The 21024-nt window shown below is 46.9% G+C and overlaps 2 protein-coding genes across 8 annotated transcripts in view; one reads left to right on the top strand and one right to left on the bottom strand.

Annotated features, from left to right (window-relative positions):
- Positions 1-6218, top strand: HNRNPAB (heterogeneous nuclear ribonucleoprotein A/B). Of its 3 annotated transcripts, none has more exons than XM_019655626.1 (8): positions 1-241; positions 321-552; positions 1330-1498; positions 2184-2342; positions 2525-2656; positions 4499-4616; positions 5251-5391; positions 5604-6218. In XM_019655626.1, exons 2-8 carry the CDS (start codon positions 344-346, stop codon positions 5669-5671), a joined length of 996 nt encoding a protein of 331 aa, XP_019511171.1. In that variant the 5' UTR covers positions 1-241; positions 321-343; the 3' UTR covers positions 5672-6218. The 3 variants fall into 3 exon arrangements, with proteins under 3 accessions (XP_019511171.1, XP_019511172.1, XP_019511173.1); XM_019655627.1 differs by having other exon boundaries at positions 1-166; positions 5604-6202; XM_019655628.1 differs by lacking the exon at positions 5251-5391 and having other exon boundaries at positions 2-241; positions 5604-6202.
- Positions 2669-21024, bottom strand: part of PHYKPL (5-phosphohydroxy-L-lysine phospho-lyase) — a 25690-nt gene continuing 7334 nt past the window's right edge. For 2 of the 5 annotated variants that reach the window (XM_019655622.1, XM_019655621.1), the window contains 5 exons: positions 10039-10193; positions 9529-9618; positions 7836-7966; positions 6949-7028; positions 2672-4046 (listed from right to left, as the gene is read on the bottom strand). In XM_019655622.1, the coding sequence (XP_019511167.1) occupies positions 6949-7028; positions 7836-7966; positions 9529-9618; positions 10039-10193 (456 nt within the window). In that variant the 3' untranslated portion in view covers positions 2672-4046. Of the gene's footprint in view, positions 4047-5423; positions 5544-6948; positions 7029-7835; positions 7967-9528; positions 9619-10038; positions 10194-21024 lie in introns of all 5 variants that reach the window. The other 3 variants (XM_019655623.1, XM_019655624.1, XM_019655625.1) reach the window with 3 other exon arrangements.

The following is a 21024-nucleotide window of genomic DNA, read 5'->3' on the forward strand; positions in this document are numbered from 1 at the left end:
TCGGCATTATAAAGAGCGCCACGAGTCGGCATTGTCAGGCGGCGGCACCGCGCGGGCCCGAGCTATACTGTTGGTCGGCGGGTTCCGTACGGCAGCGGCCAAGGAGGAGCACGCGAGGTCGCGGCGGCTCCGTCGGTGGACGGAGGGAAGGCCCAGCAGCGCGAGCGTGAGCGCGGCCGAGCCCGCGGCGCCTTCCCGGCGGGTGGGGACGAGCGGGCCTCGCGGCGTCACCGGCGGCGAGGTGAGCGGCCGGGCCCGCGCGACGGCGGGCGGCGGGCGGGAGCCGCTCGGGCCTGACGCACTGTGGCCTTCCTTTGCAGGAGCCGCCGCGCCGTGGCCTAGCATGTCGGAAGCGGGTGAGGAACAGCTCATGGAAACGACGGGTGCCACCGAGAACGGGCACGAGGCCGCCCCCGAAGGCGAGTCGCCGGCTGGGGCCGGCACCGGGGCCGCGGCGGGCACTGGAGGCGGGAGCGCGGCGCCCCCGGCCGGCAACCAGAACGGCGCCGAGGGTGACCAGATCAACGCCAGCAAGAACGAGGAGGACGCGGGGTAGGTGCGGCCGCGGGCCGATGGGGCGCCGCCTTTGTTCGGGGCCGCCTTTTGTTGGCGCCACGCGGCGGGGGGAGGGGCGGGCGAGCGGCCGGGGCCTGTTCGGGCCCGCGGACAAGCCCACCAGCCTCCCGCCGCGCTGCCGCTCGCGCTCGAGTTTGCAGGAGTTTGTTGGGTCGACTTTGGTGCCGCCCCGGGGCCGCTCGCGCGGAGCCGGGGACAGGCCTGGTTCCCGGAAGGGGAGTGCGCTGGGACCCAGGGCCGACCTGGCCTCGGCCGCTCGGGGCTCCGTGGGCGGAGTTGGCGCGCGCCTGGGGCCGCGGCTTCCCTTCCTCCTGCCACCTCCTGCCGAGGGCGGAGTCACGGTCTGAACGCGGTTTCGGCTCCCGGAAGCCTCGGGTTCCTTGAGAGCGAGTTCTCGGAGGTGGTGAAGACTGGCAGGGACGAGAGCCTTTTCGATACGTGGTTGTTACACAAATTCCTTGCAGTTGTGAGTGCATAGAACCTATACTCCTGGCCAAGATGTCTTTCCTTTTCCGTCGCGCAGTCTGGGGGTGCAGTCTCCTGAAGATTTGTTTGGGCCAAGGTTGAATTTGGGAGGGTAGTGGAGCTTGGTTAACGTCTTCCAAAGGTAGAGCCATCGGGCTGAACGGGTAGACCTTTGTTCTCAATGGTGGTTTTATTTATAATCTTCAGTGAAAGTTTTGCCAGCGCCAGTCCTAAAATCACAGCTTTCTTTTAAGAACTTGTTGCATGTGTCCCACCCTTCCTTTTCAGAAAAATGTTTGTTGGTGGCCTGAGCTGGGATACTAGCAAAAAGGACCTAAAGGATTATTTTACCAAATTTGGAGAGGTCGTTGACTGTACAATAAAAATGGATCCTAACACTGGCCGGTCAAGAGGGTTTGGGTTTATTCTCTTCAAAGATGCAGCCAGTGTGGAGAAGGTAAGCTGTGGTACTTTATGTCACCAGTGTATTCTAAGTGGACACCATTCTTAGAGTATGATTAGTTTGTTTTGCAGGTGGTTGAGTGCTTTGGGACAAGCAGAGAGCTTAAGAACTTCGTTCCTGTTTTTGAAGCTATTTAAAAGGACATACTAAGTCGGGGAGTGCATATGGGCTGGAGTGGTCCAGGAAGATGGTAGTGGGCGCTTACTTTCTTGAGTCTGTCCTGGACACTGCACTTGTGAGGACTAGTCAAGAGTTCAAGGTTCCTATGAGATAAGCCTTATTTTAGTGCTATTTTTCAGAAAACAAAGTAAGGATCAGAATAGTTTAAGTAGAAGCTAATTCACAGCTAGTTAAGGGGTGGATGAAGATTTCAACCTTAGCTCAGCTCTAGCCTGCTGCTTTACTTCTGGAGATAGGTGTTAAACTGGGACTGCCTGGGCAGGAAGGGGTGTACAGTACAGCATGGGCAAAGTCTGGGGGTGGTGGTGAATAATATTTATAGGTAAACCCACTGTACTTTAAGTTTGCAGGATATTGGGTTGGGAAATCAGGTTGGGGTAGAGTTTCGAGGTGATGAAACGTTTTGTGTACTTGGGTTGGAGTTTTTTATCTCAAAGAAAAGGGCTTTGGCGAGGGTCATGCTGCTGAGTTAGAACCCAACTCCCTTCTGTTGGAACAGGTCCTAGACCAGAAGGAGCACAGGCTGGATGGCCGTGTCATTGACCCCAAAAAGGCCATGGCCATGAAGAAGGACCCAGTAAAGAAAATCTTTGTGGGGGGTCTGAATCCTGAAGCCACTGAGGAGAAGATCAGAGAGTACTTCAGCGAGTTTGGAGAGGTGAGTGTGTGGCCCCAGGAGTGGCCTGCCAGCTGCCCTGAGGTGTCCTCCTTTCTGGTCCTTGGCAGGCTGGAGCCCTCCTCAGCAAGCTTTTTCGCGCTCTGCCTTCATGGGACTTGAACCTTGTCAGTTCCCTATGGGCCCTGGGGGTTACTGGTCCTGAGCTTTGCCTATGTTTACAGATTGAGGCCATTGAGCTTCCAATGGATCCAAAGTCAAACAAAAGGCGAGGCTTTGTTTTCATCACCTTTAAAGAAGAGGATCCTGTGAAGAAGGTTCTAGAGAAAAAATTCCACACCATCAGTGGAAGTAAGGTAGGGTGTCTCTAGCTGTGTGTGCCTTGCCGTTGGGAGGGCTGGCCCTTGCAGGTGTGGCTTAGGGGTTGGGCTACCTCCAAGAGCTCTCTTGGGTAGTGGGACCTTTCTGTTTTTCTTCAAGGAGCTCCTCGGTTGGCAGGACCGGCAGTAAATACAAGGTGTGTGGGAGGCAGGAGAGGACAGTGGCTTCTTTGGGATAGAGCAAGCATGCTGAGTAGTCTGTTTGATTCCTGATTTAAAGCCAGAGATCAAGGTGTTCTGGATCTAGAGTCTGTATCTAGAGTTCCTTTGTAAGTTATATAAGGTATAAGGCCTACAGTTCTCAGGAGATTCTAGAACTTCTGCCATGTACTGATTTCTTCCCTTGGTGGTGACGTCTTTTCCTGCTATGGACACTGCTGCAGATTTTTTTCTCCTATCTTGTTCCCGCCACAACCAAGTCTTTATTTACCTCCATCCCCTTAGGACACTGGTTTAGTCAACCCCAAGCCAGCAAGATCCTTCCCAAAGAGCCCCTAGGGTCTTGGCCAGCTTTTGTTCAGGGCATTTTGCCTTCAAAGGAGCGGAGTTCTGTGCATTGAGAAGTGCAGCTATTACCTCCCTTGAACTCTGGTCAGGAGAGGGTAGTTCCTGCTTCAAGTATTCTCTAGGTGGTGGTTGGGATTTGAGGGTGTGGCTTACTGTGTCAGGGTGTGGCAGGCTGTCTGAGCAGGAGTGGCAGCCAGATAAGGTGGGACAGGTAGGGTGGGGCTCCTGGAAACCTCAATATCCTGGCTGGGCATTTGGGAAGGTTGGATCTGCCCCTGACATTTCATGTAAAATGAGATTGACTCCTAGGAGCAGTTGAGTAAGACATTATCCACTAGTTGTTAGCCCAGTAGACAGTGACAGAGGCCTTCTAGATGTGCCTTAATGGGAAGTGCGCTGGAAGAGCCTATAGGGCAGCACCAGTCAAACTAGTGGTAGTGGGTCTTGAAATCGAGTGTTTAGTTGTACCCAGCATTAATTCAGTAGGGTAGAAACATCAGATTGCATCACTTGGTGTGGGGGGTTGTTTGCCAGTTTTTTATAGGATTATGCTTGTATGGGGATACCTTATGTAAAATGTTTTTTTTTCTGACCTTAATTGGGGTGAAGTATGTGTACTTTATTTGAAAAATATTGCTTATGATTTATTTAAGTGGGAGCACTGGAAGGTCCCTGATCCTGTCCCCACCCACAGTGGGCAGGTTTCTGAGCAAAGAGGAAATTGACTCTGGGCCCTGAGTGGTCTCAACGATAGACCAGTGGTTGGGGAAAGGGAGTGCAGTATGTATGGCCTCAGGCTTTCTTCCTCTGTAAGTTGGAAGTCAGGGTCACCATTACTCTTGAGTGGGCTATTTCATTTCTGTAAAAGATAAAATCAAATAAAGCCTTATTCTCTAAGTCTCCACATTTGGGAAGCCTTCTCTTACCCCCTTGCCCAGTAGGTCCTAGGTGGCACTAAACCTGACACCTGGTGTGTCTTGCTATACTGGGCTGGCATTGGCCCAGCTGTCCCTCTCCTCCCAATTGTTAGACATGGAGCTACCTGCCCCAGGGCTCCATCCATCATCCCCAGTACGTTCTCTGGGGAAAGGTTTTAGCCAAAAAGGCCCTGGTGGAAAACTTGGTCTGTGTAGTTTTAGTCATGGTACTGAGAGCTACTAGCACAGTATGCTTTCCCAGAACCCCAGCATACTTTGTTTTGGATACTGGACCAGATCGGCTACCTGAGTGTTCGTCAGTGAAGATCTTTGTGTACAGTCCCTGCCTAGAACTTGTTCTGGTGGCCTGACCTCCTGTCCTCTTGGTTTTCAGTGTGAAATCAAGGTGGCCCAGCCCAAAGAGGTCTATCAGCAGCAGCAGTATGGCTCTGGGGGCCGTGGGAACCGGAACCGAGGGAACCGAGGCAGCGGTGGTGGCGGTGGAAGTGGAGGTGAGTGGTACTGGGTGAAGTGGGCTGCCTTCCCTGTCTGCATGGAGCTTCCGGGCCTGTCTGGGGGCTCACTCTGGCCTCGTGTGGCAGGGTGGGTAGGACCAGGAGTGGCTCTCCTGGGTCCAGGGTGTGCTGCTGCTGCTGCCGCCGCTTGGAGTGGAAGAGGCCCCCGTGCTTCCCATGTGGCCTGGGGCACTTGCATCGCACTCTGAGGGGGCCTGCTGGGCTCTGGCTGTCCTGAGTCTTGGTCCATCCGTGGGTGGGTGGGCAGAAAGTAGGGCAGGGCTGTGCCAGGCGCTTTACCTCCTATCCCAGGCCCCTCTGACTCCAAAGCCTGAACGCCATCCTTTTTAAGGCCAAGCTGCCAGGGAAGGTGGGGGTGTTACAGTGAGAGAGAGTTCCTGCCTCTTTGGCCCTGAGTGAAGTTAGAGTTCCGCTCTGTCCTGGCCTTCAGCTCTGCAGCTTGGCTCTCAGGTGTGGGCCCAGGGCCCTGTGTACCCGGACAGCAGCCCCTTGGCTTCTACCTCTAGAGTTGCCATAGTAACCCTACCACCCAAAGGGCAGGATTTCCTCCATCCTAGCTCCTGCGTGTGCTAAATGGTCCCCGGGCCCCTGTGCCCTGCTCCCCCCACAGGTCAGAGTCAGAGTTGGAATCAGGGCTACGGCAGCTACTGGAACCAGGGCTACGGCTACCAGCAGGGCTACGGGCCCGGCTATGGCGGCTACGACTACTCGCCCTATGGCTATTACGGCTACGGCCCCGGCTACGACTACAGTAAGTAGGAGAGGGAGGCCCCATCCACTCACCCAGCTGGGAGGCAGGACAGACAGTGAGTGCAGGGGCCACTGGCAGCAGGGGCTTTGGAGTCTGACCAGCCGGGCTTTGTGGCCTGCCCCAGGGGTGTTGGCTGTGAGGATGTCAAGCGCCTGGCACAGGGGTAAGTGCTCAGTAAGTTTAGCTGCTATCATTGCTGTTCTTGTCCCTAGGTCAGGGGAGTACGAATTACGGGAAGAGCCAGCGACGTGGCCATCAGAATAACTACAAGCCCTACTGAGGCTTCGACAGCAGTGCCCGACCAACCGCACACGCTTTGTTTGGATACGAGTGAACACAATTATGTACCAAATTTAACTTGGCATCCTTTCTATGGCCTGTCCCATGTGCATCTTATTTAAAATTTCCCCCCTGGAAATCAACTCTCCTGTTCAATATTTCCAGAGCTCTAGTTGTTTTAGACAGCGTGTGGAGTCTCAGGCCAGAGCGGCATTGTGGGCTGATTTTATCACTGGTCACCCAGAACCAGGTGGGAGGGTCTGCTTCCCACTGCCGCCCTGCAGCCTGGACCTGTGGACCCTGGTTATAAAGAGGTCTATCTTAGAAAACCAGTGTCACCTTTTTTCACCTTTTAATTTTATATTATTTGTGTCATACATTTCCTGTAATGGAAGTGTTAATTTTACTGTACTTTTTGGTACCTTTTGGGAATCTAATGTATTGTAAGGTATTTTACACGTGTCCTGATTTTGCCACGACCTGGATATTGAAGCTATCCAAGCTTTTGAAATAAAAATGTAAAAACCCCCAAGCCTGGGTGAGTGGGGCATGCTGTGAAGAGGGGTAGGGCCTGTGCTCCGGGGCTTTCTGAGCTCCAGCATCCTCCATGACCTGCCAGCAGCCATGTCAGGCAGAGCCACACACACTCCATGTCCTTGCTTGGTTTCCTCTAATGACTTGGCCCTGCGCAGGACTTGAGCCTCTTTAAAGGGAGGAAACGGCTTAAGTTTAAGGCAGCTGTTCATGGGGGTGAAAATGGTGTAGCAGGGGTGCTGCCCCTAAGGTAGTGATTTTGGGGCACCTTGGAACACCTGTCTTGGACAGTGGAAATGGGCTGCTTTCAACAGGACAGTGAACCTGCAGGCAAGGGTGCCCCCTCCTGGTTAGCATGTAACAGCCTGCTCTGGCAGCACCTATTGGCTGCTGGATTGGAGCACCTCAAGCCCTGGTGGCAAGAGGCAGCAGTGGCCTGTGGGGCTCTGGGTGGACGTCTGGTGAAGGGAGTTATATCGTTTCCCTCAACCCCTAGAAGGGGCCAGCTGCAGAGGAAATGGCTGCTCCTGCCCTCTTGCCCCAGCCATCAAATGCAGACTAAGTATTTTGGAGATTTTTGGGCAGGGGCTGGTGGAGAAAGCCCGAGGCAGCCAGGTCCTCCCAGTGTTGGAACTAACCTGTGGAAACGGGGACAATCACTTGGAACAAAGGACCAAAAAAAGGTTTGGCCTCTTGAGTGACAGCAACCGCTGATGTTAAAGGGATCCAGTGTGGCCCACTCACCTAGGGAAGGACATGACTCAGCAGGGTTTCCTTGGCTTGGGGCCTTAGTGTCTCACAACTTCTCACCTTTTCTTCCATGTCTGGAAAAAAACCCCAGAGCCACCCACACTGGTTAATAACTTTCTCTGCTGAAGGCCTCTGCTGCCTCAGTGTCTAAGCTGCTTTGGCTGGCAGTTTAGAGATTTGGCCCACTGGCCTGTTCAGGCTCAGTCACACCTTTACTCGAGTATGGGCCACCAGCAGCCATGGGGCCAGCAACAATTTCCCCAAAGGAGAGGCAACCCTCAGGTTTCCCAAGACTTCCAGGCTCAACTGGAGGCCCCTCTGGAGGAAACCTAAGCCAGTCTACCCAGTCAGCCCTACCCTCACCAGGTCCCGCACCGCCAATCCCACCCCTCCAGAGTCCTGGGGGCTGCTCTGAGATCTCCACTGGGAGACAGGACTTGGCCTATTTTGGGTCCCCAATGATCAATGCACGTGCAGCACAGCCTCAGTGCACAGACAGGTCCAATTGGGTAATTAAGGTTTCCTTGTAGTGAATTTAGGAGAGCAGACCTCTTCCCAGGTGATTGGTATTAAGTGGAATTTCATTTTGTGGTCAGTCAGACCAGGGTGCAAATCTGAATTCAGCCACTTAGCAGCTGATGGTGACCCTCACCTCAAGTCAAGTACAAAGCTGCTATCAAGGTTTCACAATGACCTTTAGGCCACATAATGAGGTGTCCTAATGGCTGGGCTCAGCTCCCACCTATCCACGCACAGGCAGGGATGGGGGAGGCCTGGGCCACTAGGACCCCCCCCCCCCCCCCCCCCCCCTTCACTTCAGTTCCTTGCTCCAGGCTGGGTTCTGGAGACACGGTCAGCTGCCCCTGGGGCTTCCAGCTCACCTGTCAGGACTGCATCCAGCTTGGCCACCACGTGTTGTGCGTTTTCCAAGCTGAAGCACATCGGGGGCTTAAATTTCAGAACATTCCTCCCAGGGCCATCCGTGCTCAGCAAAATGTAGTTCTCCTTCATCCTATAGGACAGGATACAGCAGGGCCCTGCTGCCCCCCAGCCAAGGGGCCCTTCAAGGCCATTTTCAGCCTGATCTTGGCCTCATGGCCAGTGCTCTAGCTACACTGTTCTTGGAGCCCTCACAGGCCAGTTCCCACTAGCATGTGGCACTGGCTCCCCCATACTAAACTGCCCCATCCTTTGTGGCCCCCGTCTGGGGTGCCCTGCACCTGGCCCTAAACGGGCCTTGCTTCACGCATTCCTGGAGCTGTCTCGGCTGCACCAAGACTAGCCATATGGCTCCAATGGAGATGGCAATAGTAGTCCCTGCGTTTTCCATTTTCTGTACTGTGCGATGTGTATGGTTTACTTTTTGTATGGAAAATGTCCAACATTAGAGTAGTATAATGAACCCAATGTCCCCATCATCTAGCTTCAGCAAATTCCCTGCACACAGATCCCAGACAGGACTGTCAGTTTTAATTCCCAGTTCTTTTTAGGAAGATGACTACCTTGACGTTATCATTGGTATGTGACAATTACTATTCCAGATTTACACTTTTAACCTAGGAAGGTATTTTGGCCACTGAGAGGAGTCTGACATGACAATTTACACTGACTCCCACTCCTTTTTTATTCCTTTTATTTAAGTCTTGTCAGGAGCCAGGGTGTCCTGTCCTCAGTCTACCATCCTGCTTTTCCTGGCAATATGGCCACGCTAGAAAGAACAGGGTCTGGGCTTCAAATCCAGCTCTGCTACCTCCTAGCAGGTGATTGCACATGAAACACCCGCCCCTGGTCTCCGCTTCCCTCCTGACCACCAACCATGCTGGATTCCTGAGTTAGGAGGTGCCCTGGGGGGCTGGGTAGGTGAGCTGGCAGATGTGCCCAACCAGCAAAAAGAAGGCAGGGACTGGACGGTCACTTAGGGAGGGGTCAGTCTGAAAAAAACCTCATGGAGAAAAAGATTTTTATATCAATATGTCTTTATGTGAATTCCAAACATTTCACAATTTGAATAAAGACACACATCTTACACTAGGTTTTCGGAGGTGGAGGTGGAGGTGGGGGCAGGAGTGAGGGATGGAGATAAAAGGGAATAACACACTGGTCCTGCCTGGGTTTGAGTGAAAGAACATGTGAACCAGGGCTGGGCCTGGGGTTTGTGAGTCCTGAGATCCTGCTCCATCCAAATGCACCCCACCCAGATGAACAGGAGTCCTGTCCATCCCCCAAACCTGTTCTCTGGGAGCGCAGAGTCTGGTACTGCCACAGTCCTGGTGTGGCGCTGGAGAAGCTGCTGCCCTTGGGCAGCTGAAGTCTGAGCTGTGGTTTTCTCACTTGGGCTGGGAGTGGCCCGCGCCCATCTGAAACTGCTGCCTGGCTCTTTATCTGTGGACCTCGGTCAAGGGGATGCACGGATTGGCCGTCCCTTCCCCTTTAGAGGCTCACATGCCTCCTTCAGTGAACCCTCTGGGCCCAGAGTGCCCAGGAACACGGTGGATGAAAGGAGAGGAAGAGGGAAGATCCCTCTCCATCAGGGCCCTAGACACGGCAACTGCAACTTGTTTCAAAACAACGTACCTGGACACCAAGTAGTCAGCCTCTTCGGTTGCTGGCGTCCTGGTGGCCTCATCTTTGATTAGATCCACACCAATGAAGAGCCCGACACCCCTGGAGTAGAAAGTGACATCTCAGGCGGCCAGGACTGAGGGACCAAGGGCCTTGCCTTCGTCCTCTGCCTGGGCCTCAGCCAAGCCTCAGTAAAAAGTTCACCAGGGCTTGTACCTCTGCCTCCTGGGGAGGCTGAGAGCCGCAGGAACCCTCTGAGGGGGTGAAACAGTCCCGGGAGGTAACTACGATGGAGCTGGGGGGACGAGGGGGTGGCTGGTGCGGGCAGAGGACAGGAGAGTCAGAGGGATTTGACCCTGGCTTTCCTTCCATAGAAGTGCCATCGCCCAACGCTTCAGTTCTTCCCCTGTGGAGAGTAAAACTCCCACCATCCCAGGTAGTTAGGAGGTGAAAGAAGGAACAAAGCCAGTTCCCCTGGCAGGTGCTTGGTTAGTGGGCAGTGCCTGCTGCCCGGAGCCTCACCTGACATCCCCGATGATGGGGTGTTTGGCTTTCTGCTGTCCGAGGAGCTCCATCAGGAAGCTGCCCACTTGGGTGGCGTGAGCCTGCAGCTGCTCCTTTTCCAAGACATCCAGGACAGCCAGCCCCACAGCGCAGGACACTGGGCTGCCCCCAAACTGAGTCAGGGGACAGAGGGCATGTCAGGCACTCAGTAGAGCGGGCCATGCCCCAGAACTGCCCCCCCCCCCCGCCCACATCCCCAGGGCAGTGATACGATCACAGGGCAATAAATAGGGTTCTCCTGAGCCCTACAGGCTGTCCTGCCTTTCCAGGTGCTATTGTGACTGTAACCCAGGTCAGGTACTCCCAGGAGTGCAGTAGAAGCCCTGAGAAGATGGAGAGCCAGAGGAAAGGGTGTACTGTACATTCCCACAGAGCTGTTATTTGTTGACAGGCATTAGGGCCCCATCTCATGGGCCGGGCCCAGGCCTGCAGCATAGGGCTAATTCCCATCACTTTCAAGGAGGGTCACGAGCAGCACACCGGAGACATGCCCAGGAAAAGCCACTCTGTGGTTTGATCTCACATGCGGCCTGAGAATCCACTGTTTGGTTTGTGTGGCATTAAAAGTTTTGAATTAGGTGCGAATGTTTTAAAAAACTGCACAAACATATGTTTTTCTGACTTAAAACAAACCTGGCCTGTCTGGTTATACCCTAGCACTGGCTGTTCCCATCAGGCACCCTGAAGGCTTAGCTTCACTTCCTCCACCTGACCCTGCGGGAGTCCAAGGGGGGCCAGCATCGCAGAGAGCCGGGAACAAGCGTTTCTCCTGCAGACTATCTTTTCCCTTAAACCAGATCTTTAACAAAATATTGGAAAAGTCATGACGCATTTTTGCAACAAAAAACAGCAAAAATACGTCATGACTTTTCTAACAACCCAATACTTCATTGAGGTACAGGTTATAAACAAAAAACTGCATATATTTAAAGTGTATACAGTCATACACCACTTAATGGGGATACATTTTGACAAATGCCTCGTTAGGCGATTTCCTTGTTATGGGAACATCACAGAGTGCATTTACACACACGGAGATGGCACAGCCTACCACACACCTAGGCTGTGTGGGATAGCAAGCCTATTGCTCTGTAGGGGAGGAAAAATCATTTTCCTGCTACCCTTTTGTGTTCCTGGCTGAAACATCCCTGTAGTAAAAGAGATTAACAAAAAAACAACAAACAAAAGTTTAATAACACGTCTACCTCCGGTATACATGGGACAGAACCCAGAAAACAGTAACTCCTGGAAATGGCTGAAGGCCACACCTTAAATACCATCTTTAGCTGAAGACAAGAGAAGGTGTTGGTGAGGTGGGGGCCAGTTATGGGAGGTGACCAGGAAAAGCCAATAAACCAGGGTAAGGTTTTTGTGTAGTTTTTTAAAAAAGATTTTTATTGGGGAATTGGGGGGGATGAGAACAGTGCTAGGGAATTGGGGGAAGGGGAACAGACAAGTTGCTGTCGTTTTGTTCCTCAGTCCAGCCGTGGAGGACGCTGCTTCACCGTCCCAAGTTGGCACTATCATTGCGCTCTTCCTGGGCGAGGCACATCAGTTCGCTGGCCTCTGGACGGCCGCTCATGCGGCTGCTGGCCGCTTACGCTGGCTGCTGGCTACACATGGTAGCCCATGGCAACCCATTGCCACAGGGGCTGCAGCCTACGACGGCGATGGCGACTCACAGCAGCCCAGCTCCAGGTTGAGCCGCCTTTCAGCATCTCAGCTGCGGAGGGCAGTGTCACTGGCCCTCACATGTGGGATCCGAATCGGGGGCCCTCTGGCATCCCAAGCCAGCTCCCAACCATCGCGCCACTCGGCCGGCCTGGTTTTTGTGTAGATTTAAATTATTGCTGTCTGCATTGATAGGAGTTTCTAGAGATGAGGTCATCCCCCTCTTCCTTTACAAATGGAGATTTCCCTTATAAATGTAAATGACTCTTGCAAAGGTTAACTTCTACTTGGTTTTCAGAGCTTCTCCCAATTCTGCTGTTTCTTAAAATTAACCAGCCTAAAATAATCCTTATGCCAAAGAAACGTATTTTGGGGGACAAATTCTGTTCTCCTATATCTCTAGGCTACAAAGCAGTACAGCATGTTACTGTACTAAACATGGTAGGCAAGTGTAATACAATGGTGTTTATGTAATACGTTCATTATAACTGCTATGACATCACCAGGTGATAGGAATGTTTCAGCTCCATTATAATCTTATGGGATCACCATCCTATATGCTGTGGATGAAAGAGGGGGTATGTACTGAAAGTAACCTCACAGGGTGATCTGATAATAAATTCCTAACTAGGCGGGTCATAGTGGGTGGTCATGCCCCAGGCCTGTAACTTCTTTAGTAAAAGGCTTATCTTTGTTTTAAGCAAGCCCTGTTCATTGTTTCTATGCATCTAGGTTGACACACCTTTGACAGATTTTTTTAATTTTAAAATTCTGCATCTGAAAACAGTATGACAGAAAGCGTCTATATACCACACACACACTTTTGAAATAAGCCTTGCCACCCTCAAGAAAGTACATAATCTTGTTAACTATCCTGTAATCCAATTTCTACCTTGCTTTTGTGGGAACCTTCATGTAATCTTCCTTAATTTCAAATGCATACAAGAAGCTGCAAACTGCCCCTCTTGGGAGCATTATTTTCAGTCTGTTGAGATATTGCTTCCAGGTGTATCCTTTGTTTGGCTCAGGTCAATTTTTATAAAAATTCTCTACAGGTTCGGATGTTCTTACATCGACAATGTGGTCTGTTGACTAAAATGTCATTATACGGTGCACGACTCTAGTTCTATGTGATTTGACAAACTTACAAACTGTAGAACCTTTACAACAATGAAGACACAAAACATTTGCATCACTCCCCAAAGTTCTTAGTGACCCCCTCCACACTGGCCCAGGCATCCACTGTCCTGCTTTCTGTCACTATCGTTTTGCCTTTTTCAGAATGTCATATGAATGGAATCACAAAATATGTACCCTTTTGTGCCTGGCTGCTTCTGCTCAACATGTATTTGAAATTTATCCATATTGTTGTGTGTATCAGTAGTTTTGTTCATTTTATTGCTGTATAGTATTCCATTGTATGGACATACCACAATTTGTTTATCCAGTCCCCCTTGATGAACCCTTGGATTATTTTGATTTTTGGCTATTAAGAATAAAACTAATATTATTAACATTTATAGCAAGTTTTTTTGTGAACATATGTTCTCATTTCTCTTGGGTAAAATATCTAGGAGTGGAACTGCTAGATTGTATGATAAATGTATATTTAACTTTATAAAAAACTGTGAAACTGTTTTCCAAAGTGATGGTACCATAACAGAGTCTCACCATTAGTCTATGAAATTCCAGTAGCTCCACATCCTCAAAAACATTTGGAATTATCAGTCTTTTTAATTGTAGTTGTTCTAATGGGTGAATAATGGTATCCTGTAGACCAGTGAAAATCTGACCATACTTATGATTATAAAAAGCTTCCTAGGCGATTCTGCTATGAGGCAGCTTTCTGATATGTCCAAAACAAATGATATGTGGAATGGACACAGGGGATACACTGAGGCTACTTACTGTATAATATTATTAACCATGAATTCCTTAAAAGGTGGACTGTCCTTGGTTTAGAATCATGACCTGGCCAAGATGCTCAACTAGCACAATAGGTAGGTCTTTCCCCCAAGATCACCCCAGAAGGACAATAGAAAGAAAATGAACAGGGCCAGCCGAGTGGCTCAGTTGGTTAAGAGTGTGAGCTCTGAGCAACAGTGTTGCCAGTTCGATTCCCACATGGGCCAGTGAGCTGTACCTGAGCTGAGCTACCAACAGGTGGCAGGATGGCTCAGCTGGTGAGAGCACATTCTCCTAACAACAAGGTTGTCGGTTTGACTTCCGCATGGGATGGTGGGCTATGCCCACTGCAACTAAGATTGAACACAGTACACCTTGAGCTGAGCTGCCCTGAGCTGCCCTGAGCTGCTGACTGGCAGCTGGATGGCTCAGTGGTTAGAGTGTGAGCTCTTAGCCACAAAGTTTCTGTTTTGACTCCCACATGGGATGGTGGGCTATGCCCACCTGCAACTAAGATTGAACACAGCACCTTGAGCTGAGCAGCCGTGAGCTGCCCACGGGTGGCCGGATAGCAACTGGACTTGGGAGCTGAGCTAGCTGCGCCCTCCACAACTAAGATTGAAGGACAACAACTTGGCTGTTCCCCTTCCCCAATTTCCCCAATAAAATCTTAAAAAAAAAAAAAGAAAAAAAAAAGAAATGAACAAAAGCTTTGATATAGTCCTGGGTATTACTTCTGGCATTCCAAAGGTGTGCTAACTTAGATGAACAAGGACAATGGACAGGGCTGCCTTAAAAACCTTTCACTGAAGAAGCTATAGGCTTGGGGTGTGACTACCCACCGTGACTTATCCAGTTAGGAATTTATAATTTATTACAGCACTGCTTTTCTGTCCCCCAGTTATAAAATAAATGTCATGGGGTTGTAATGTACAGCATGGTGACTGTAGTTAAAAAAGATTGTATCGTGTATTTTAAAATTGCTAAGAGAGTAGATCTTAAAAGTTCTTAACACAAGAAAATAAACTAACTGTGTGGTGATGGATGTTAACTAGACTTACTGTGGTGATCATTTCACAATACAGTTGACGCTTGAAAAACGTGGGGGTTAGAGGTGCCAACCACCCACACAGTCGAAAATCTGTGTATAACTTAAGTTGGCTTTCCACATATGCGGATTCCCTGGGACTGTGCAAGTCCACTTACACGATTTGTACATCTGCAGTACAAAGCTGTGTTGTTCAAGGGTCAACTGTGTATACAAATATTGAATTGTTATGTTGTACACCAGACTAATATAATGTTTTATGTCAATTATATCTTAATAAAAAAAGGCATAGAGAATATTGAAATTAGCAAGAAGAAGTGACTTATCACATAGAAGAGATTCTCAACAAGAATAACAGCTGATTCCTCATCAGAAACCATAAAGTCAGAAGGCAGTGGGATGACATATTCAAAGTGATGAAAGAAAAAGATTGTCAATCAAAAATTCTATATAAAGTATAAATAGCCTTCAAAAATGCAGAAACTAAGATATATCCTTCAAAAATGCAGAAACTAAGATATATCCTTCAAAAATGCAGAAACTAGGATAATTCCAGATTTAAAAAAAACTGAAAAAAATGGCACTAACAGATCAATTTTACAAGAAATAATAATGGGGCCGGCCGAGTGGCATGTTGGTTAACAGTTGGCTTGGGAGTATGAGCTCTGAGCATCAGGGCCCTGGTTAGGATCTCACATGAGGGCCACTGACATTGCGCCCTCTACAGCTAAGATAGTGAACAACAGCTCGACCTGGAGCTGGGCTGCCCTGAGTTGCTGGCAACGGCGTAGGCTGCAGTGGCTGGCCGGCAGCTGGCTTGCGCTTTCGTGAGTGGCCGTCCAATGGCTGGCAAGCGACTGCCTCACCCAGGAAGAGCGCAATGATAATACCAACATGGGCCAGTGAAGCGACATCCTCCACAACTAGACTGAAGAACAAAAGGACAGCAACTTGTCTGTTCCCCTTCCCCGAGTCCCCAACACTGTTCCCATCCCCCAATTCCTCAATAAAAAAAATCTTAAAAAAAAAAGACTATATAGGGAACTCGGGCAGGGTGGGCCCCTTTGGTTGCTCCTCCCTTTAAAAAAATAATAATAATGCTGTTTCTTTAGGCTGAATGAAAAGATATCAGACAATAACAAATCCACATGAAGAAATAAAGAGCACTGATAAAGACAGAAAGAAGTAGGTTGAAAGCAAAAGGGTGGAGGAGATATACCATGCAAACAGTTATCAAAAGAGCTGGTGTGCCTGTAGTAATAAAAGACATAAAAGACTTGAAGATTAAAATGGTTACTAGCAACATAAACACTTTATAATGATAAAAGAGTCAATTTGTCAAAAGGATATAACCATTACAAACACATATGCATTTAACAACAGAGCCCCAAAATACATAAAGCAAAAACTGATAGAATAGAAAGAATATATACACAATTCAATAATAGCTGGAGAGTTCAATCTCATTTTTCAATAAAACAATTAGACGATCAACAAGGAAATAGAAAACTTGAACAACACTATAAATCAACTAGAGCTAACATATACAGAACACTCCACTCCAACCACCCTCCAAAAAAACCCCCAAAACCAAACCAAAACAAAAAAAATCCCACCAGAATAAACACTCTCCTCAAGTGCACCTGGAACATTCTCTAGGACAGACCTTACATTAGGCCATAAAACAAGTGTTAATATATTAAAAAGCTTAAAATCAGACAAGTATTTTTTCTCACTACAGTGGAATGAAACTAGAAATAAATAACAGAAAGCACACTGGAAAGCTAAAATATGTCTTTAACCTGACAAAAGGTATCTATGAAAAACTCACAAATAATATCATACTCAATGGTGAAAGACTGAATGTTTTTCCCTAAGATTGGGAACATGACAAGATGTCCACTCTTGCCACTTCTAGTCAACATTGTACTGTAAGTTCTAGGACATTTAGGCAGGAAAAAGAAATAAAAGGCATTCAGAATGGAAAGGAAAAAGTAAACTACCTCTATTTGTAGATATGATTTTGTACACAGAAAATTCAAAAGAATGTATAAAAAAACTATTAGAGTTTATAAATGCATCCAGCAAGGTTAGGTTGTACAATACAAGACCAATATCCAAAAATAAATTGTATTTGTTTCTTTCTTTTTTTTTTAGCTGAGCCATCCTGCCACCTGTTGGCAGCTCAGCGGCAGCTCAGCTTGGGCCGAGACTTGAACTGCTGTTGCTCAGAGCTGCACTCTTGAGTGAGCTCTTAACCAACTGAGCCACTCGGCCGGGCCATAATAAACTGTATACACTGGCAATGAAAAATTTGAAAATGAAATTAATAAAATCCCATTTATAAAAGCATGAAAAAGAGTAAAAAAAAATAGTTCATGATTTACAATGAAAATTCTAAAGTATCATTGAAACAAATAAAAGGCCTAGATAAATGGACAGACATGCCATGTTCTTGGGTTAGAAGACTTAATATTGTTAAAACTCACCAAATTGATCTACGGATTCAAGGCAGTCCCTATTAAAATCCAAGCTGCCTTTTTGTATAAATTGACAAGAGATTATGAAAATTGAAATGCAAGGGACCCAGAATAGCCAAAACAATGTTAAAAAAGAAGAACAAAGACTACAAGACTCACATTCCTTGATTTCAAAACATACTACAAAGTATAACCGTGTACACTGTATGCAACTGTCAGAAGGATAGCTATACAGCTCAATGGAGTAGAACTGAAATTCCAGAAATAAACCCATACAACCCACACATTTATGGTAAATTGATTCTTGACAAAGGTGCCAAGAACATTTGATGGGATAAGAATAGTCTTTTCAACAAATGGTGTTGGGACAACTGGGTATCTACGTGAAAGAGTCAAGTTACCCCTACCTCATACCACATGCAAAATATTAGCTCAAAATGGATCAAAGACGTAAATGTAAGAGCTAAAACTATAAAATTCTTAGAAGAAAACAGGTGTAAATTTCTATGACCTTTGATTAGACATTGGTTTGTTTCATATGACTTCAAAGCACAAGCAACCAAAGAGAAAATAAATTGGACTTAATCAAAATTAAAAACTTTGTGCTTCATAGGGCACTACCAAGAAAGTGAAAAGACAACACAGATCATGGAAGAAAATATTTACAAATTATATGTCTGATAAAGATCAAGTATCTAGGATATATAAAGAACTCTAATAACAAAAAAAAGACAAGTAACCCAATTAAAACATGGTCAAAGGATATGAGTGGACATTTTCCAAAGAATGAAAAAAAAAATTTATATAAAATTTATATAAAAAAATATATATACACACACCAAAGAATGAAAAAAAAAAGTATATGTATATGTATACACACACACACACACACACACAGAGGGTGACAAAAAAAGTATGTACATTTTTTTTTACACATTTTAAGAAAGGAAAAAACTATTACAATTGTAATACTCAACATCTACCAAACAAAGGGTGAATACAAGTCACGTTTGACTTCTGCCATTACAAGAGGTGCTCAAAGTGGTTACCATCAGCATCCAGACACTTCTGATTACGAGGAACTACTGCTTGAGCAACGCTGACCAAAGTGTCCACTTGCATACATTTTTTTGGCGCCCCCCCTCCCCGGGGGTGTGTGCGCGCGCGCGTGCGCGCGGTCTGACAATTAAGTTCATGAACTTGTTGCAATGATGTTGCTAACTTTTTTTGATATTAGAGGGATTATTTATTATGAATTTGTACCAACTGGACAAGCAGTTAATAACCAAGTTTACTATTTGGAAGGGCTGAAATGGCTGTGTGAAAAAGTTAGACGACCTGAACTTTTTGCCAACAATTCATGGCTCCTGCATCACGACAATGTACCAGCTCACATGGCACTGTCTGTGAGGGAGTTTTTAGCTAGTAAACAAATAACTGTATTGGATCACCCTCCCTACTCACCTGACCTAGCCCCCAATGACTTCTTTCTTTACCCGAAGATAAAAGGAAATATTGAAAAGAAGGCTTTTTAAAAAAATACATTTTACATCTTTTTTTTTTTTTAAATTGGGAACAGTGTGTTTTTGCAGGGCCCATCTGCTCCAAGTCAAATAGTTGTCTACAATCTAGTTGTGGAGAGTGCAGCTCAGCGGCCCATACGGGGATCGAACTGGCAACCTTGGTGGTGTGAGCACTGCACTCTAACCAACTGAGCTCACTGGTCATCCCAAAAGAAGACATTTTGATGACATTCAGGATCAAGGGTAATACAGCTCTGATGGCCATTCCAGAAAAAGAGTTCCAAAATTGCTTTGAAGGGTGGACTAGGCTAGGAGCTTCCCAAGGGGAGTACTTTGAAGGTGACCGTAGTGATATTCAGCAATGAGGTATGTAGCACTTTTTCTAGGATGAGTTCGTGAACTTAATTGTCTGTCTATATATATATGGTCAATGAGCACACGGAAAGACACTCTACATTAGGGAAATGCAAATCACAATGAGATCTACTTCACATCCACTAGAATGGCTCCACATCACTTATCATCAGAGAAATGCAAGTCAAAACCACAATGCGATACTACCTCACAACTTTTAGAATGGCTATTACCAAAAGACAAGCAATAACGAGTGTTGGCAAGGATGTGGAGAAAAGGGAACACTTGTGGACTGTTGATGCGAATGTAAACTGGTACAGCCACTATGGAAAACAGTATGGAGGTTCCTCAGAAAATTAAAAATAGAACTATCTTATGACCTAGCAATCCCACTTCTGCGTATTTATATGAAGGACATAAGAACACTATCTCAAAGAGGTATCTGCAAACCATGGTCACTGCAGCATTATTTACAATAGCCAAGATATGGAAGCAATGTAAGTGTCCATTGATGGATGAATGGATAAAGAACTTGGGTGTGTGTGTGTGTGTGTGTGTGTGTGTGTGTATGTGTCTCCTCAGGATCTGGATCACATTTTTGAGAATTTCTGCCATAATGGAATCATATATATTAAAATTTGTGAGATTCAAAGTAAAAGTTGTGCTTTGAGGGAAAGTTATAGGCTTAAATATTTATATTAATAGAGAAAACAGTTAAGTATCCATCTTAAGAAATTAGAAAAGAACAGAAGAACAAACCCCAAAGAAAGCAAATAAAAGAGAGGACTTGAAATAATACTGTAAATGAAAAGGGAACATAATGATAAAGATCAAAAAGATATTAAGAAAGTATTAACAATAACCATAGATCGACAATTTTTGAACACTCAGATAAAAGAGAAACACCCCTAGGAAAATACAACTCACCAGAACTAACCCAAGAAATGAAAAGCAAGAGTCCTATATAAGTAAAGTCCTATCTGTGTGTGTGTGTGTGTGTCTGTGTATATGTATGTATATATATATATATATATACACAGACACACACACACACACACACACATATACACAGACACACAAACTCCCACAGATAAATAAAAGCATTGGTAACAAAAACTAGGAATTTCACAGAGGATGAAACACATGGCCGATAAACATATAGAGAGATGTTTCACATAACTTGAAATCAAGAATGGCATATCAAGACCATTTCAATTTACTCCCCCATTTGACTGGCAAAAGTTAAATGTTGTTGAAGAAGATGGAGACCTACAGAATCTCTTATACCTGCCGGTAGGTGTTAACTTGTGACCTACTTTGGAAAACAGATGTTATTGTCTCTTAAAATGGAGCTGAACAAAGATCCAGCAATTCCACTCTTCGGTGTATTCCTAAGAAAAACTCTTGCACACGTACAACAGGGGCTTATAAAAATGGTTCATAGCAGTACTGTCCATAATTGCAAAAACCATGGGAATAGCAGCAAAGCACATCAACAGGAACAGACAAACTGTGGTACATTTACACAATGGGATGTTATATAGCACTCAAAATGAACTTGAGGGACAAGCAATGGGTGACTCTTAGTAATACAATGTTAGGTGGACAAAACAAATTCCCAAAGACTACATACAGCACGATACACTTATAATGTTAAAAAACAACTGGGGTAACTAATGAACATGGGATTCAGAGTGATGGCTACCTGGGCCAGGGGTTAGGCAGAGACTGGGAACAACCATATGAAAAGATGCAGGATACTGTGAGGTCCTAACTTTTACTTGGGACAATGGCTTCTTAGATGCTTGGATCATTAATAAAAGTAACTGATTAAAAGAGGGCTATGCAGTTTGTTAAGAACTGGCTTCGGATGCCAGAGGGCCCCGGTTCGGATCCCACATATGAGGGCCAGTGACACTGCCCTCCACAGCTAAGATGCTGAACAACAGCTCGACCTGGAGCT

This window comes from Hipposideros armiger, unplaced genomic scaffold, assembly GCF_001890085.2.
Source record: "Hipposideros armiger isolate ML-2016 unplaced genomic scaffold, ASM189008v1 scaffold_242, whole genome shotgun sequence".
In the NCBI taxonomy this organism is placed as follows: Eukaryota; Metazoa; Chordata; class Mammalia; order Chiroptera; family Hipposideridae; genus Hipposideros; species Hipposideros armiger.